General features: G+C 37.3%; 2 protein-coding genes across 5 annotated transcripts in view; both read left to right on the top strand.

Moving 5' to 3' along the window:
* Positions 1-19,671, top strand: part of LOC138322962 (uncharacterized) — a 44,350-nt gene that overhangs the window by 3,907 nt on the left and 20,772 nt on the right. Inside the window, exon 1 of one of the 4 annotated variants that reach the window (XM_069267229.1) lies at positions 12,353-12,507. The exons of the other annotated variants lie outside the window; for them this stretch is intronic. The gene's annotated coding sequence lies outside the window, so the exon portion shown is untranslated. Of the gene's footprint in view, positions 1-12,352; positions 12,508-19,671 lie in introns of those variants that run through there. 4 annotated transcript variants of the gene reach the window in all.
* LOC138324282 (uncharacterized) lies at positions 17,542-19,498 on the top strand. The gene is made up of 3 exons (XM_069269361.1): positions 17,542-17,885; positions 18,265-18,541; positions 19,454-19,498. The coding sequence occupies exons 1-3, from the start codon at positions 17,542-17,544 to the stop codon at positions 19,496-19,498; spliced, it is 666 nt and encodes a 221-aa protein (XP_069125462.1).

Below are 19,671 nucleotides of genomic sequence, written 5' to 3'. Positions count from 1 at the left end.
CCTCTATACCTGATACAGTGATGTCCACACACAGAGATAACATACCCTCTATACCTGATACAGTGATGTCCCCACACACAGAGATAACAAACCCTCTATAACTGATACAGTGATGTCCCCCACACAGAGATAACACAGAGATAACAAACCCTCTATACCTGATACAGTGATGTCCCCCACACACAGAGATAACAAACCCTCTATACCTGATACAGTGATGTCCCTCACACACAGAGATAACAAACCCTCTATACCTGATACAGTGATGTCCCCCACACACAGAGATAACAAACCCTCTATACCTGATACAGTGATGTCCCCACACACAGAGATAACAAACCCTCTATACCTGATACAGTGATGTCCCCACACACAGAGATAACAAACCCTCTATACCTGATACAGTGATGTCCCACACACAGATAACAAACCCTCTATACCTGATACAGTGATGTCCCCCACACAGAGATAACAAACCCTCTATACCTGATACAGTGATGTCCCCCACACAGAGATAACAAACCCTCTATACCTGATACAGTGATGTCCCCCACACAGAGATAACAAACCCTCTATACCTGATACAGTGATGTCCCCACACACAGAGATAACAAACCCTCTATACCTGATACAGTGATGTCCCCCACACACAGATAACAAACCCTCTATACCTGATACAGTGATGTCCCCCACACAGAGATAACAAACCCTCTATACCTGATACAGTGATGTCCCCACACACAGAGATAATAACAAACCCTCTATACCTGATACAGTGATGTCCCCCACACAGAGATAACAAACCCTCTATACCTGATACAGTGATGTCCCCCACACAGAGATAACAAACCCTCTATACCTGATACATGATGCCCCCCCACCCCCTGATACAGTGATGTCCCCCACACAGAGATAACAAACCCTCTATACCTGATACAGTGATGTCCCCCACACACAGAGATAACAAACCCTCTATACCTGATACAGTGATGTCCCCACACACAGAGATAACAAACCCTCTATACCTGATACAGTGATGTCCCCACACACAGAGATAACAAACCCTCTATACCTGATACAGTGATGTCCCCCACACACAGAGATAACAAAACCCTCTATACCTGATACAGTGATGTCCCCACACACAGAGATAACAAACCCTCTATACCTGATACAGTGATGTCCCCCACACAGAGATAACAAACCCTCTATACCTGATACAGTGATGTCCCCCACACAGAGATAACAAACCCTCTATACCTGATACAGTGATGTCCCCCACACAGAGATAACAAACCCTCTATACCTGATACAGTGATGTCCCCCACACAGAGATAACAAACCCTCTATACCTGATACAGTGATGTCCCCACACACAGAGATAACAAACCCTCTATACCTGATACAGTGATGTCCCCCACACAGAGATAACAAACCCTCTATACCTGATACAGTGATGTCCCCACACACAGAGATAACAAACCCTCTATACCTGATACAGTGATGTCCCCCACACACAGAGATAACAAACCCTCTATACCTGATACAGTGATGTCCCCCCCCCCACAGAGATAACAAACCCTCTATACCTGATACAGTGATGTCCCCACACACAGAGATAACAAACCCTCTATACCTGATACAGTGATGTCCCCACACAGATAACAAACCCTCTATACCTGATACAGTGATGTCCCCACACACAGAGATAACAAACCCTCTATACCTGATACAGTGATGTCCCCCACACACAGAGATAACAAACCCTCTATACCTGATACAGTGATGTCCCCCACACACAGAGATAACAAACCCTCTATACCTGATACAGTGATGTCCCACACACAGAGATAACAAACCCTCTATACCTGATACAGTGATGTCCCCCACACCCAGAGATAACAAACCCTCTATACCTGATACAGTGATGTCCCCCACACAGAGATAACAAACCCTCTATACCTGATACAGTGATGTCCCCACACACAGAGATAACAAACCCTCTATACCTGATACAGTGATGTCCCCCACACACAGAGATAACAAACCCTCTATATACCTGATAGAGTGATGTCCCCCCTCACACAGAGATAACAAACCCTCTATACCTGATACAGTGATGTCCCCCACACACAGATAACAAACCCTCTATACCTGATACAGTGATGTCCACACACAGAGATAACAAACCCTCTATACCTGATACAGTGATGTCTCCCACACACAGATAACAAACCCTCTATACCTGATACAGTGATGTCCCCACACACAGAGATAACAAACCCTCTATACCTGATACAGTGATGTCCCACACACAGAGATAACAAACCCTCTATACCTGATACAGTGATGTCCCCACACACACACAGATAACAAACCCTCTATACCTGATACAGTGATGTCCCCACACACAGAGATAACAAACCCTCTATACCTGATACAGTGATGTCCCCACACACAGAGATAACAAACCCTCTATACCTGATACAGTGATGTCCCCCACACAGAGATAACAAACCCTCTATACCTGATACAGTGATGTCCCCCACACACAGAGATAACAAACCCTCTATACCTGATACAGTGATGTCCCCACACACAGAGATAACAAACCCTCTATACCTGATACAGTGATGTCCCCACACACAGAGATAACAAACCCTCTATACCTGATACAGTGATGTCCCCACACACACAGAGATAACAAACCCTCTATACCTGATACAGTGATGTCCACACACAGAGATAACAAACCCTCTATACCTGATACAGTGATGTCCCACACACAGAGATAACAAACCCTCTATACCTGATACAGTGATGTCCCCACACAGAGATAACAAACCCTCTATACCTGATACAGTGATGTCCCCCACACAGAGATAACAAACCCTCTATACCTGATACAGTGATGTCCCCCCACACAGAGAAACAAACCCTCTATACCTGATACAGTGATGACCCCCCCCCCCCCACACACACACAGATAACAAACCCTCTATACCTGATACAGTGATGTCCCCACACACACACAGATAACAAACCCTCTATACCTGATACAGTGATGTCCCCACACACAGAGATAACAAACCCTCTATACCTGATACAGTGATGTCCCCCACACACAGAGATAACAAACCCTCTATACCTGATACAGTGATGTCCCCACACAGAGATAACAAACCCTCTATACCTGATACAGTGATGTCCCCACACACAGAGATAACAAACCCTCTATACCTGATACAGTGATGTCCCCACACACAGAGATAACAAACCCTCTATACCTGATACAGTGATGTCCCCCCCCCCCCACACAGAGATAACAAACCCTCTATACCTGATACAGTGATGACCCCCCCCCCCCCACACACAGAGATAACAAACCCTCTATACCTGATACAGTGATGTCCCCCCACACACAGAGATAACAAACCCTCTATAACTGATACAGTGATGTCCCCCCCCACACACACAAATAACAAACCCTCTATACCTGATACAGTGATGTCCCCCACACACAGAGATAACAAACCCTCTATACCTGATACAGTGATGTCCCCCACACACAGAGATAACAAACCCTCTATACCTGATACAGTGATGTCCCCCACACAGAGATAACAAACCCTCTATACCTGATACAGTGATGTCCCCCACACACAGAGATAACAAACCCTCTATACCTGATACAGTGATGTCCCCCACACACAGATAACAAACCCTCTATACCTGATACAGTGATGTCCCCACACACAGAGATAACAAACCCTCTATACCTGATACAGTGATGTCCCCACACACAGAGATAACAAACCCTCTATACCTGATACAGTGATGTCCCCACACACAGAGATAACAAACCCTCTATGTCCCCCCCCCACACACAGAGATAACAAACCCTCTATACCTGATACAGTGATGTCCCCACACACACAGATAACAAACCCTCTATACCTGATACAGTGATGTCCCCACACACAGAGATAACAAACCCTCTATACCTGATACAGTGATGTCCCCCACACAGAGATAACAAACCCTCTATACCTGATACAGTGATGTCCCCACACACAGAGATAACAAACCCTCTATACCTGATACAGTGATGTCCCCACACACAGAGATAACAAACCCTCTATACCTGATACAGTGATGTCCCCCACACACAGAGATAACAAACCCTCTATACCTGATACAGTGATGTCCCCACACACAGAGATAACAAACCCTCTATACCTGATACAGTGATGTCCCCCACACACAGAGATAACAAACCCTCTATACCTGATACAGTGATGTCCCCCACACACAGAGATAACAAACCCTCTATACCTGATACAGTGATGTCCCCCACACACAGAGATAACAAACCCTCTATACCTGATACAGTGATGTCCCCACACACAGAGATAACAAACCCTCTATACCTGATACAGTGATGTCCCCCCCCCACACAACACAGATAACAAACCCTCTATACCTGATACAGTGATGACCCCCCCAACACACCCCATACACACACACACACACAGATAACAAACCCTCTATACCTGATACAGTGATGTCCCTCACACAGAGATAACAAACCCTCTATACCTGATACAGTGATGTCCCCCACACACAGAGATAACAAACCCTCTATACCTGATACAGTGATGTCCCCCACACACAGAGATAACAAACCCTCTATACCTGATACAGTGATGTCCCCCACACACAGATAACAAACCCTCTATACCTGATACAGTGATGTCCCCACACACACACAGATAACAAACCCTCTATACCTGATACAGTGATGTCCCTCACACACACAGAGATAACAAACCCTCTGTACCTGATACAGTGATGTCCCCACACACAGAGATAACAAACCCTCTATACCTGATACAGTGATGTCCCCCACACACAGAGATAACAAACCCTCTATACCTGATACAGTGATGTCCCCCACACACAGAGATAACAAACCCTCTATACCTGATACAGTGATGTCCCCACACACAGAGATAACAAACCCTCTATACCTGATACAGTGATGTCCCCACACACAGAGATAACAAACCCTCTATACCTGATACAGTGATGTCCCCCACACAGAGATAACAAACCCTCTATACCTGATACAGTGATGTCCCCACACACAGAGATAACAAACCCTCTGTACCTGATACAGTGATGTCCCCCACACACAGAGATAACAAACCCTCTATACCTGATACAGTGATGTCCCCCACACACAGAGATAACAAACCCTCTATACCTGATACAGTGATGTCCCCACACACAGAGATAACAAACCCTCTATACCTGATACAGTGATGTCCCCACACACAGAGATAACAAACCCTCTATACCTGATACAGTGATGTCCCCCACACACAGAGATAACAAACCCTCTATACCTGATACAGTGATGTCCCCCACACACAGAGATAACAAACCCTCTATACCTGATACAGTGATGTCCCCCACACACAAAGATAACAAACCCTCTATACCTGATACAGTGATGTCCCCCACACACAGAGATAACAAACCCTCTATACCTGATACAGTGATGTCCCCACACACAGAGATAACAAACCCTCTATACCTGATACAGTGATGTCCCCACACACAGAGATAACAAACCCTCTATACCTGATACAGTGATGTCCCCCCTCACACAGAGATAATAAACCCTCTTTACCTGATACAGTGATGTCCCCCACATACAGAGATAACAAACCCTCTGTACCTGATACAGTGATGTCCCCACACACAGAGATAACAAACCCTCTATACCTGATACAGTGATGTCACCCACACAGAGATAACAAACCCTCTATACCTGATACAGTGATGTCCTCACACACAGAGATAACAAACCCTCTGTACCTGATACAGTGATGTCTCCACACACACAGATAACAAGTTAGAACTCTAAACCTGATTTCTTATTTTCCCATTTCCAAACAATGCTGTCTTTTCCATTCTAAATCAGATCTACTGATTTTCCCATTTCCAAACAATGCTGTCATGGTTTGTTTGCTTATCTCTGCTTAATTATTCTCAAATAGAAAACTCCTTAATGCCTGATACTTTTTGCTTTTGGTGTACATTGATCATACTAGGCAATATCAAGGTGTTACTTTGATATCATGATTGGGTTGTTGTGGTCCAAAATACACTCTTTCAATGTGACATCATTAATAAGTTACTCTGAACCATTTGAGGTGATGTTGGAATGAATTATTTTGGTGCCAAATATTTTTATGGATACATTAAGAAGCATTTTTGTCATACATGTATAAATAATTTACTGTGATTTAAAGATTGCATACACAAGAAATTAACAGATTTGATCACTAGTAATTCCAATTTTTATTACTGGCAAATTCAAATTATAACAAATGTCTTATGTTTGTTCTTTTCAATAACATAATTGTATGATAATAGGGTAATTTGAGTAGTACATTTATCCTTTGATTTTAAAGAAGCAGATATATGTTATTATTCCCTTATTTGGGCACTTGGGAATTAGCAAGCTTGCTGCTAATGGCATATTGCCCTTATTTGGAGATTTGGGAATTACACTAAGTGTTGATACATTATTGGGTTGTTATATTATATGGTTATAAATGGACTTCTGGGAGTTGGTGTCCATCATCAAGCTAGATAATGTATTGATCTATGGAGACTATAAACAAACAGCTGATATAGACAGCTTTTGTATTGTATATAAAGTGCATTGAACAAGATGAGGAAGAGTTTATCCAAGCTCTGCTATGCTCTTGGTGAACCAACAATTCAACAGTGACTGTCATTGACTTTCTTATGATCAAACAAGAAAAGCAAAGGTGCAAAAGTGTCAATTTCCATCTTACCTAAAGCTGGTCCTTATTTTAATTACCGGTAGCAAAATCTTTGAAATGACTGAAAAGATGAGGGGAAAAAAATCAAAAACAAAAGTCAATGGTTTCTTCTATTCCTGAATCTTTGTCAGTTATCAAGATTTGAGGTCATTTGAATGCAGAGAATACATTTATATCATATCACAGACAATTTACAGCAGCTATTGTATACATATTTTAATTCTTGGCTGGAGATATTGAGGTTTGCATTCAACTGCAATAATACATGGTTTAAAATATTTTATAAGGTTTTGTATTTTAGACAAGTTGATATAATCTCACTTCAAATGATGATTGAGTTCAAACACTTCATCAGCTCAAGACGAAATAAAATGGTTCAATAAATATATAAATATTACTCTTTCTCTTACTATCTGATGTGGACATCCTCTAATATCCCATGTCATTTAATGCTTCCATTTAAAATTCTAATGAACATAAATGAAACAAATGACTTGATCATGGAAATTTTATCATATCTTAATGTATTGATGCACAAGAAATATATATTTTACCCTGATTTGCTTTTTAGATAATTATTGAATTGATTTTTTTTAAATCTATCATGTAATTGATACACAGACATAGTGTGTTAGATTTTCCACAGATCAGTTCAGGCAATGCATAATTCAGAATCCCTTTGGGACTTAATGTGTATGTATAAAATGTCACTGAGGCGTGAAAGTGGTGAAATATTCTAATGTCAAACCAGTGTCTATATAGGGATCACTTATACACTTATTACAGTCAGTTGTTGTGACTCACATTTAGCTTGTCCGAGAGATCAACTAAAGTGGAAGTGGCATGATTGGTTTGCCTGTTGTCATAAGTGTGAGTGGGTGGGGCGTGCTGTTGGGTATCTTTGGCAGTATATGCTTCAGTGAGATAGCACTATAAAATGAGCAAGAGTGCACTTAATTACAAGGATACACAACACCTTTTAACATACCACAGTCTCCCAAAACACAAACAAGCATTACATGCACATCACCTACAGTGAGGCTGTCCTTCAATTATTTGTTCATTATGGGTGTTATACTGAATTGTGTATTTGAACCAAGAAATACCAAGGATGCTTCAAAAATTGAAGCAAATAAAGGGATGCTTAATAGAAATGAATTTGGACTTGCCTTTCATAACATTATTCTGCAAAGTAAACCATCAATCAATTTGCAAAAGAAATCAGTAAGAAAACCAACACTGCATGTTTTCAGAGTAACAGTCTACATTTAATTTGAAGTAAATGAAATTTAAATTGAAGCCTGAAAAAGTGAGGATGGACAGTTATAGGGATGGGTGCGATTATTGAGTCTAATACAGTAAGCATAATCATATACCAGTAAATATTAAAGTTACAGAATCAATCCATTTTGTGAAAAACTAATGTCAAGTTTGTTTGTTTGTTTGAGTTTTACGGCCCATCGACAACTAAGGTCATTAAAGTATTTATTTTTAGATTATTATAATGTTAAATATGAAATATCTTGGAACCTGTATAAAATGCGTTATTTTTTATTTCATTATTATCTTTTTTATGTATACAAGGATCTAGGTAAATAGCATGAGGACCAGGCACTGTGATAGTGTGTTACATGAACCACTTTCAGCAGTGGTACATGTTTCTTCATTGAATTTCTTCGGCATTTGGTATCACACATCAAAGTGTCTAAACTGTACAATTTAATCCAAATCAATGTGTATACTAGACACTTAGGTTTCCATGTAAAGGTCAGGATCGAATTGAGCATGAGGCTTGAGATAGATCAATTATTTTGTAGACTTGCTGACTGTTTTTCTTCAAGTGAAATCTTAAACACCTTGAATTATCATTAATGTTATACATATAATACATACCTTCAAAGTGACTTGTTGAGAATATCCCTTTTGATTTGATTCTATCATGTAGAACTTAATTGATGACATTACAGCGAAGCAATATTATATTAAAAAAAGTCACCAATTATGGTTATAACAAATATAGAATTCAGATTGACAAGTACATATTCATGCATGCAGATTGTTATATTTTTCTTCTTTAATTTGTTTTAAATTGCATATACACGCAATTTCTACTTATTAAGAAATAATTAAGGCCTCCATTCTCAAACAAATTGTAAAGTTGAACAAATAGATCATATATATGTTTGTTAAGATATAATTACCAGCTAGACATAGTGTGTCCTGCTGCTATTGTGGATTGATAAACCTTAAAATTCAGTTACTACATTATTTCATTTCATTTGATCTACTGTTAACAGACAACTAACAGTTTCTTGTTTACGACCAAATACATGTACATTCATATATTGTCAAAACTAACCTTGAGAGCTAGATTAGATTGTATTCTGTACTAGGAGAGGAGAAAATGTAGTGGCCAGACCGGGATTTGAACCCGGGACCCTCAGAACACTAGCCAAGTGCTCTACCGACTGAGCTACCTATTTATAGTCACCAATGATCGACCTAGTCCAATCCCGCTACACTCTTATCTTTGTCTAATTTCTGACATAATTGTATGACATTTTCCATTGACAGTGCATTTGTAAACACTGTACAATATGAAAACCTAGCTATACTAACCAAGTATGCTGCTCCCAATGACATCCAGTTGTGACATTATATAAATATTTAATCTCAAAACATACATTTTTTTGGCATTAATTTTATTACTCTATACTGATATGTGGATGATATTGCTATAGCGATTGATCACGAGTATACTCGTGCGGGGTATATACCAAGAGAATTCATATTACACCTCCAACTCATATTAATATAATTTGTATATGGAAAAAACTATTTTAGGAACATTGATAAGGATTCAGTAAAATCTTAGAAAAGCTTTAATAATCCCAGTATCGGAGACAGATATGGATGTTGACAGAGTATATATGAGATCTCATTTTGTCTAGAAGCAAAATGTTATTTCTCTGCTATATGGACAATAAGTTACTCAAAAATCTGAAAGGACATTTGTTGATTTGACTGTCACCAATTTGATAAATCAATATGGGATTGTCACATTACTCTTTCTTGAAAGCAAATTTTCACTTTTCAGTCAATGATATTTGATTAATGGAATATATTATTTGATTACATTATAGGCTTTTATCTAAAAGCTATATTATTTGAAGGTTACTGTCAGTAACATGTTAAACATGCAGATTACATATCAAAAAGATAACAAAAAATAATTGATAATATTAAACAGAAAGAATTAATTATTTAGTTCAGAAATAGTGATATATATACATGATGTATTCTACCTGGAAGGAGTTCATTTTTGTTACAGTTTATGTATGTTGTCTTTAAATCTTAAGCTTTTCATTATAGAAAAATATATATTGAAAAAGACACTTCCAACTTCTTGTTGAAAGTTAAATTGAACAAAATCTAATTTTCTGCAGGGAATTAAATTACCAAACTGTAAGTTCTTCCATGTTGCCAGATTAGATAGACATCAACTTTACTTAGGCATCCTTAATTGTAAATTTTCAAAATGTTAAATGTCAAAACTTAGTTGTATTGATAAATTATGAGACCATTTAAGTTGGCTGAAGCAGGAAAAAAATCTGGTCAAAGACAAACTATCTACATTTGTAAGAACCAATACTTTACAATAACCTATTAAGTCAGTAGTGGAGCTGGCGCCCTGATACAGATAATATGTAATCTTGTTGTGTAAAGAATGTGTAAGCTTGTCTTCCATTTCATTCTCACATCTACAATTTAGGTTAATTAAGACAGAAATAGCAGGAATGCGAAGTTTATCCTGCAGCAGTGAGCAGAAACATGGACAGTATTCATGTCCTTTTCCTTAATCTTGACTTAAATTTCTTAATCTACATTTTTAGCCAAAGGGAAATTAGCTGCTGGAATGTACTACTCTTGTGTAATTTTCCATCATGTGTAGTTTCTTCATCTCAAATCTCAACAACCGAAAGGTCCACAGACCTTATAATTATCATATATTACTGGGGGTACCTCTTTTATGATATTATATAAATATACATGTAGGCATTTTTAATGAAAAAATTAAGACTTACATTATTCAGGGGAGGGTTTTTTTTTCTTCAAATTTGTAGCGGTATAATGTCTAGAATATTTATAGCAGAATGGGGAGCATGCAGACATCTAATGTATATATTCTATGGCATGCATATGCTTTTTGTATATGAACAAGCTAGAATACTGGACCCATTTTTTTTTTATTGATTATGACCTTGAACATCTTTGAGTGACCTTGTCCCAGATACAAGATTGGTTTATCTATTGGTAAGCAAGAGAAGCATTGCTGAGATGCTTGAATGCTTTGATTGACCTATAACATTTTAATGGGACCATATGTTTTGGAGTACAATTTTACAGGGGTAGTATGTTTACATTGCCATTGTCAAAACCAAAGATGATGCATGTAATGTCTTTAGGGCCAAAACCATATATATGCAGTGATAAATCTAGGTGCGCATCCCGAGTCCTAGACTCACAGAATTTTAAAAGGACCCATGAAATTTCTGGGAATGGGTATCCATTACACTGTGGGACCCATTGTTTTCACAAAAACTATTGAAAAGGACCTACGAAAAATAATCGTAGATCGAACACTGTATATGTTAAGATATTTAGGGTATGGGTTCCGAAAGTGAACAAAATAATATGTAACCAATTTATGCAATCTGGTTCTAACAAGAATTGGCTGGGTGTCTGTTTTACATTTAAATCATCTCAGCAATAACATGAATTCAATAATTGGATAACCTTGTAGATAAGCTCTTGAAAAAAACAACAAATAACTTGGTTGTATAATAGAGTAATTATCTGTTTATCTGTCATTTTAGACCTAATTAATTGTGTACATACATGCAATTTCCAATGCAATTAGTATAAAACTCCTACATATTTCTGTGGAATGAAATTGAAATTACAGACCAATAAAAGAAGCATGTCAATTCTCTCCGCGTTCCCATAGTTACTGTCAATATAAGATAATGGCCGTCATAAAGTGATTGTAGAAATGGTCTCTATGTTAACAACTATGGATGTAATTGTGCGTTTTTTACTTGAACATATGAAATATAGCTGTGTTGCCAGTGAACACCCGATGATCCAGGCATTGATTTGAGCTGTTAACTGCGAGCACCAAATATTTGCAGACCTGTTTGTCCATTCTGTTGAGTGTCTATTGGGGTCTGGCCTTATGTATTCTTTTGTAGATTTGCTGATTTTGACAGATGGATGCCTTTGTTATAGATCATTCTGGTTATAATGTACAGGCTTTATAGTACTTTGCCTTGCATACCTAAGGCTGGAGATTGATTTTTACCAATATATTGGTTCAGTCTCTATTATATATAAAGAGCCGCTCCTATTAAGTTACACTGATTTTATAATTAGAAATCGACTCACAAATTCACAGTAATATTGATGTATCAGAGGAAGTTTACATTTTGTGACGAAAATAGATTTGAGGAAATTAGGAGCATAATGACTTAGAATGTTGTCTTTAGTCTTGTTAAAAGTTTATAAATATATAGACTGTAACAGGATCTAAAGGCTACTGGGAAGTAAACATATCAATACTCTGGTATCTACATATGTCAAGTGCAAGGTAAGTATCTCAAGTGGTGAATGGAACATAATGATATATTTCATATTTTAACTTTCGTGTATCTGCCTGCTTGGTTATAAGTTTACACATATACTGTGATTATTTGTTTCATAGGTATAGCTATAGGATTTTGAAAATACCTCAAGGGGGTTCAATTCAGCATCAATGTTTGGTAAGGGTGGATTTCAAGGTGGCAAACAAGGTTAATTTTGCTCTAGTTTTGCCTAGCAGTAAATTTTTTTGAAACCAAAATCTATCATATTTATACTAACTTAAATAGTTGACTTGGATTCTCAAGAAAACAACTTCCAAATAAAGTACTGCAACTAACATTCAAACTGGCTTTCAAAATTTTGGTGGAATATAATTTCTTCTGTAAGAATCAAATCATAAGAGAAGCTGAATGATAGTATTCGAATGAAAGTTTACTTGAATACTTGAAATTTTGTGCATTTCACAACAACAAAATTAATGTAAGCTTTTAAAGTGCAATTTAGTCATTCAGAATATATTATAGTTGAGGTGCAAGTTGTACAATATTTATTTGTATGTTGATGACTTGTTGCCATTAGTAGTTGTTGCCAATACCATGCAATATTGATTGCTTATGTGAATCTTCTGGTCAATACATAACCTTTTAATTGTCATATAATAGATGAAAACTGTGAAGGCAAGACAAAAATGCTTCAAGGTGTAACTTGCATTTCAAATGCTTGACTCAAAATCTAATTTGTATACAGAAGTGTGTTTTATGTATTGGCAGAATCGGTAAACCAATTCACTTTCCCATAAAATTATGCAATTTTAGAATTTGCTATGTGTAGTAGCTGGTAGCTACCTAATCTGGAAGCTGTATGTGTCTGTCTCTTTTGCTTTATGCAGTGTTGAGGAATTGTGTGAAAATGCCAGCTGAAGGGCCAATCAAATAAGATGTCAGTATACAAAGATATGATTTTGTATCAAATTGCAAATCACAGATCTGATGAATTCCTTAAAGATGCCTGCGTCATGAAGCTAGATTGATAGACTGAGACAGTCTCTGAGAACATGTGTACAGTGTAGCTATGATAAATCCTGACTCTGCTTTATTTAGGATCAATAGGTCATTATATGATCATGGCCATGTGTATTTCTGAGTTCTTTTATACCATGAGTAATTAGTCAACAGTTAATTAGAAAAAAAGTGCAGTTACTGTCAGAACAGTAAAGTTATACAATAGCTTATGGTGATTTCATTTCATACTACACCAGTAAGTGTGCAGATGGACATTTGGTCATTTAGCACCTGCTACTGACTGATTTGTTCTTTACTGGGTTCCACAAACAAGATAATTCTTTATCAGCTTTTAAAATCTAGTGTGTATAGTGAGGATAGAGGCTCTAGTGTAGTGTGCAGCTGATGAGCTGCTATTAATAAAACATGACCTACCACACTGCTAGCATTGCTCTTACTACAAGGTGTGTTGTTCTGTCCACTATGTATGTTTTTTAGTATTGCTTTTCTTATCTTTTTACGTATTTGTAATGCAAATGGAAGAAATATCAGGAAAAAGTCAAGTTTACTTTTAATTGGATCTAAATAAGTGAAATCAAGGCACATATTTAATGCAATCATTTAATCAAGCTACAATTAACATTTTAATATAATTATATTGTTGAACATTATTTGTTATTATACAAAACTATTAAATTGGCTATTACTTTTCTGTGAACTCTTTCAAATTCTGAATAATTCCATGAAAGTAATTAAATTTTCACTTGCTTTGAAAGAGTAAAACTGTTAATTGAGATGCATATATGTACAAACATCTACATTTTATATTAAAAACATAAATGGTGCAATTAAATGAACAACATGTAAGTCCTTTGGCATATAAGACTAGGAGCTACTTGAAGGGTTTCTGATAGGTGCTCTGGCTAATCTTGTCCATTCATACCATAGTCTTCATTGCCATCTAGCTGTCATATCCAGCCTGTGTTATGTATTTTCACCATTGATTTTAAAATGTTTGATAACATTGTGTCTGACTGTGATGTCTACATTGACAGTCTTCAGTTGTATATTAGTATGTCACAAGTTAAGTACACTTACTGTCCCGGAGACCACAATTTAGCCATTGACTTAATCAGCAGGTGAACTTATATTTCTTAACACTGTTTCACCAAATGTGTCCTTCCTGCTGATGATTCCAGTCACCTATCTATATGTTTCATCTGGCGTCAGCTTCACCAGTGTATCTTTCCTCCAAATTCTTCAAGGTTCTTGGCTCCTGTTTCAGACACTATATGTCTTACTAAGTTTCACCAGATGGCATGTTTTAATTTTCAGCAACTGTCTCAGCAGCAATTTGGCCATGTATTATGTTTTCTGTGATTGGGGTGGTCCAAGTGATTCCTGATCAAGTAATTCACTACCATTGTCTCTGGCATCAATGTATAACTTCATTACTTGCTCTTGACCAAAGTCAAATCAATGATTTTTTCCCTACAATTGCACACATTTCTCTTTAGCTCTTGTTTAACATATGATTCTGTCCCAGTTTCAGGAAATGGAATGTTCCTTATTCCAGTTTCTCCACATTATTTTTTCCCTATACTGCATGGTTGCAGTTATACCCATTGCTTCCATCCCAAGTTCATTCATTTAGTGAATCTAAAGATGTTTTAACCTCGTCCAGTTTCTACTGTATTAAATTGTAATATTGTTCTGTATCAGTTTATTATCATTATTTGTATTTATGCATCTTCATTATGTTTCTGGCATTAGTTTCTGTAACGTCTACGGTACAAACTTTTCATCATCTGCTGTAATTATGGCCCAAATTTACTTAATAATTGTTTCCTCACTCAACTTTTGCATTATGTCTCTGACCCCAATTATACCAATATGATTGTAGTTCCTCATTCAGGAAACTTAAATGTAGGGCCAATTTCATCTCTGGCTTGGTAACTTGGACAACTAGTTTTTACCATTTCTGACAATGTATACAAGTATATTTCAGATTTCTAGAAAACGGGTCTCATCTGCTGTTTAGATATTGTGATTACAAAAAATATAGTCCCAGCAGAGTAGCTGGTGTGTCCACAATCTACTAAGTATCGATTGATTTATTTTGTACAGTATGTGCATTCTTGAATGAAAATAGAATGCTGAATTATTCATACCAACAAAGCCCTATTTATCCAGAGAAAGTGCAGCTTGCATTATCCCTGATGTCATTTATTGGAGGCATTACAACACTACAATCTAGATCAGATATGCATTTCCATATTTAGCTCACCATGGTAAATTTGATGGGATCACTGTAATATCCTCTGATATTAGGTTCAATAATTAGGAAGAATAGTAACATTGTACTTGTTTGCATGGTGGCTTTATTGCCCAGTTGACAGTCCGGGACATTTTGATCTCCCTATTGTAGTCTTTGGAACTTCAATGAATGAAAGAGTATTCTGTCTTTGCATGTATTAGAGTTATCTGCTCTTGACAGCAGACTGTGAAGTGTTGTGTCACCATATTTTGTCACAATATTTTTGTTCGGTAAGACATCTGTATTGCTCATTTGACAAATCAAGGTCTGATGCATATTATGTGCTGTCAAAAACTCTTAAGGTTATTTTGTTGAAGGACACAATTAAATGTCATGCAGTACAGACCTGTCTGTTTCTCAACATTTTCAGAAATGTGAATCTAACACATATAGAGTACTGACAAAAATGTATATAAATAATCCAATTTCAGATATGATCAAGATATCAAGATATTCTTAAGAAGCTATTGCAAAAGAGGTGTACCTGATTTTATCCTGAAAGTCTTAAAAAACATCAATAATAGATAATGATTACAAGATATCGACCTGAACTTGTGATAGATATGCACATTGAACTTTTGACATGGGTATTTTGAAAAAACAGGAATTAATGAGTCGTAAAATAATAGAATGTAAATTGCTGAACATATCCCATAGGGAGATATTAATAATGCTCAGGAATCAATAGTAGGCGGACAACTTGAACTTGATGAACTGATCTCCCATCACATACAAATTAATTAATCATTGTTTGAGAATCACCTCTTGCGTGAAGACTGCCATTAACACTATACACAGGTGTGAACAGGCTCTAGACTACAAGAAAATTAGAGCATCTTATAGCAGGCATCCATGGACTAGTAATTGTCTCCATGTTAGGTGATGCTACAGGGTTATGATGATCCTCAGATAGGCTATAAATAGACATTGGGGCATTAAACAAAGTTATTGCTGACAGGGTTATTGCTGATTGGGTCAATGCTAATGGAAAGATTGATTGTTTATTGGGGAATGCTGATGGGGCTTTTTTTAAAGAGCAGTATTACAAAATAGGGTTATTTTGGATAATAGACATGTTGTTGATTGAGGGATGCTGATGGTACATGTATCTTGGAACACGGGCCTTTCTTAATTGATGCTCAGATTTTATTTTTCGTTTAGGAGCATTGTTTATATGGAACTTTGATATAATGAAGTGTATTTTTAAATGGTCATTGCTGATTGGATTATTTTAGATACAGAACATTGCTGATGATGGATTATTAATTTGGATACTGGGCATGGTATATACGTAGACACAGGCATTACTGATCTAGGTCTTTAGGATGCTAAACATTACTTATAGAGACATTGTTTATGGGGCTATTTTGAGTAAGAGACATTGTTCGGAGGGACATTACAAATGGGTTCTAAAGGATACTGGACACTATTGATAGCAACATTGGTGCCAGGGTTACTTTGAATACTTGACATTGTTACTAAGGACTTGCTGAGTTATTTTGGATAAGAGACACATGTATGTCTGGTGGGGTTTATATGGATATTGGAATTATTGATAGGGGCATGATGATGTATTTTCACACATCATTGTCCATGAGTGTATGGTGATAGGTATTTGATAGGAGTTTTGCCCCTTAAATTATTGCAAAGCTAATAACGAAATTGCTTTCAGAAGAATCAGTAAAATTGATTGCTGATAGAAGCAGTGTGGGGCAAATGGTGGATGGTGTTAAAGGTAAGGGAAACAGTTGATGGTATCAATGGTAAGGGGAGCATTGCTGATTGTGGCAATGGTAAGGAAAACATTGCTGATTGTGGCAATGGTAAGGGAAGCATTCCTGATTGTGGCAATGAAAAGGGAAACATTGCTGATGGTGGTAATGGTAAGGGAAACATTGCTGATGATGGCAATGGAAAGGGAAGCATTGCTGATGATATCAATGGTAAGCGAAACATTTTTGATGATGGCAATGGTAAGGGAATTCAAGCATTGCTTATGGTGGCAATGGTAAAGGAAGCATTGCTGATAGTGGCAATGGTAAGGGAAACATTGATAAAGTGGCAATGGTAAGGGAAATATTGGTGAAAGTGGCAATGGTAAGGGAAACATTGGTGATAGTGGCAATGGTAAGGGAAACATTGGTGATAGTGGCAATGGTAAGGGGAACATTGCTTATGATGGCAATGGTAAGGGAAACATTGATAAAGTGGCAATGGTAAGGGAAATATTGGTGAAAGTGGCAATGGTAAGGGAAACATTGGTGATAGTGGCAATGGTAAGGGAAACATTGATAAAGTGGCAATGGTAAGGGAAACATTGGTGATAGTGGCAATGGTAAGGGAAACATTGGTGATAGTGGCAATGGTAAGGGAAACATTGGTGATAGTGGCAATGGTAAAGGAAGCATTGCTGATAGTGGCAATGGTAAGGGAAACATTGATAAAGTGGCAATGGTAAGGGAAATATTGGTGAAAGTGGCAATGGTAAGGGAAACATTGGTGATAGTGGCAATGGTAAGGGAAACATTGGTGATAGTGGCAATGGTAAGGGGAACATTGCTTATGATATCAATGGTAAGGGAAACATTGCTGATGGTGGCAATGGTAAGAGAAACATTGTTAATGATGGCAATGGTAAGGGAAGCATTGCTGATGATGGCAATGGTAAGGGAAGCATTGCTGATGGTGGCAAGGTTAAAGAAGCCTTGCTGATGATGGCAATGGTAAGGGAAGCATTGCTGATGGTGGCAAGGTTAAAGAAGCTTTGCTGATGATGGCAATGGTAAGGGAAGCATTGCTGATGGTGGCAAGGTTAAAGAAGCCTTGCTGATGATGGCAATGGTAAGGGAAGCATTGATGATGATGGCAATGGTAAGGGAAGCATTGCTGATTGTTTTGATTGGTTAATATTGTGGTTTGTTTAGTTTACTTAAGGTATCTTTATACATTTAATCAATCTAATGACCCTTCAAAAATCAATGATAAATATCATTTGCAGTTGATTTACTTAAAGTGTAGCAAGCCACAATGACCCACTCCTTTTACAAATTTAAGAACCAGCAATTTTGTATTTGGAGCAAAAGATTTCAAAAAGTGTTCAGGTTTAATAAAGTAAATTGAGTTACATTTGTAAATAGGACAGTCGAGATGTGGTGATTGCCTTTTACTGTTAAAAGCACTTGTTTCATGTTGCCAAACTCCCCATTAGATTAAAGTATCTGTGGATAAGTTCATTTGTACCTTAGTCTGGTTTGTTTAAATGTTTATTAATCCCACTCCTGTACTACACAAACGTATGGGTAATTCTACATATCTATATGTGTCTGTGTGTCACTATGTCTAATCTATAATTCCTTCACTGTCACCAATAACCATTATTTGTTATCCCATGGGACAGCAGTGTCAGTAAATGAGGTCTCGTGATCAAACATATACAGAGTTATAGAATTTTGTTCAAATGTCAATAATATGGACTTATATAAAAGTCTTGGTGGCTTTGCTGACAGGAACTTTGCTGATGTTGCCTCAGGGATCTATATACACAGCAAATAACAAGATATTCTCCCAAGATGGCGACACTTCTGCTGCAATATACAATTAAATTTTACTTTGTTTTGTTTAATACCTATTAACAGCAAGGGACATTTAAGAAGGTGCTTGAGGTACAGTTAATGGAGTAAAGCCAGAGTTTCCTGCGAAAAGTTTTTAACATGCGACCAGTATCTAATATATACTGCAGCTACATGTGCTACCCAGTAGTGGAGTGGTTATATGCTCAGACAGTCTTAAGTCTTCGCCACTGTAACCCCCTGCACTTTATAAAGAATTATTGCTCTACAAAACTTATTTCTAT

Source organism: Argopecten irradians, chromosome 5, assembly GCF_041381155.1.
Source record: "Argopecten irradians isolate NY chromosome 5, Ai_NY, whole genome shotgun sequence".
Classification (NCBI taxonomy): Eukaryota; Metazoa; Mollusca; class Bivalvia; order Pectinida; family Pectinidae; genus Argopecten; species Argopecten irradians.
This window is presented reverse-complemented; position numbering and strand designations above follow the sequence as displayed.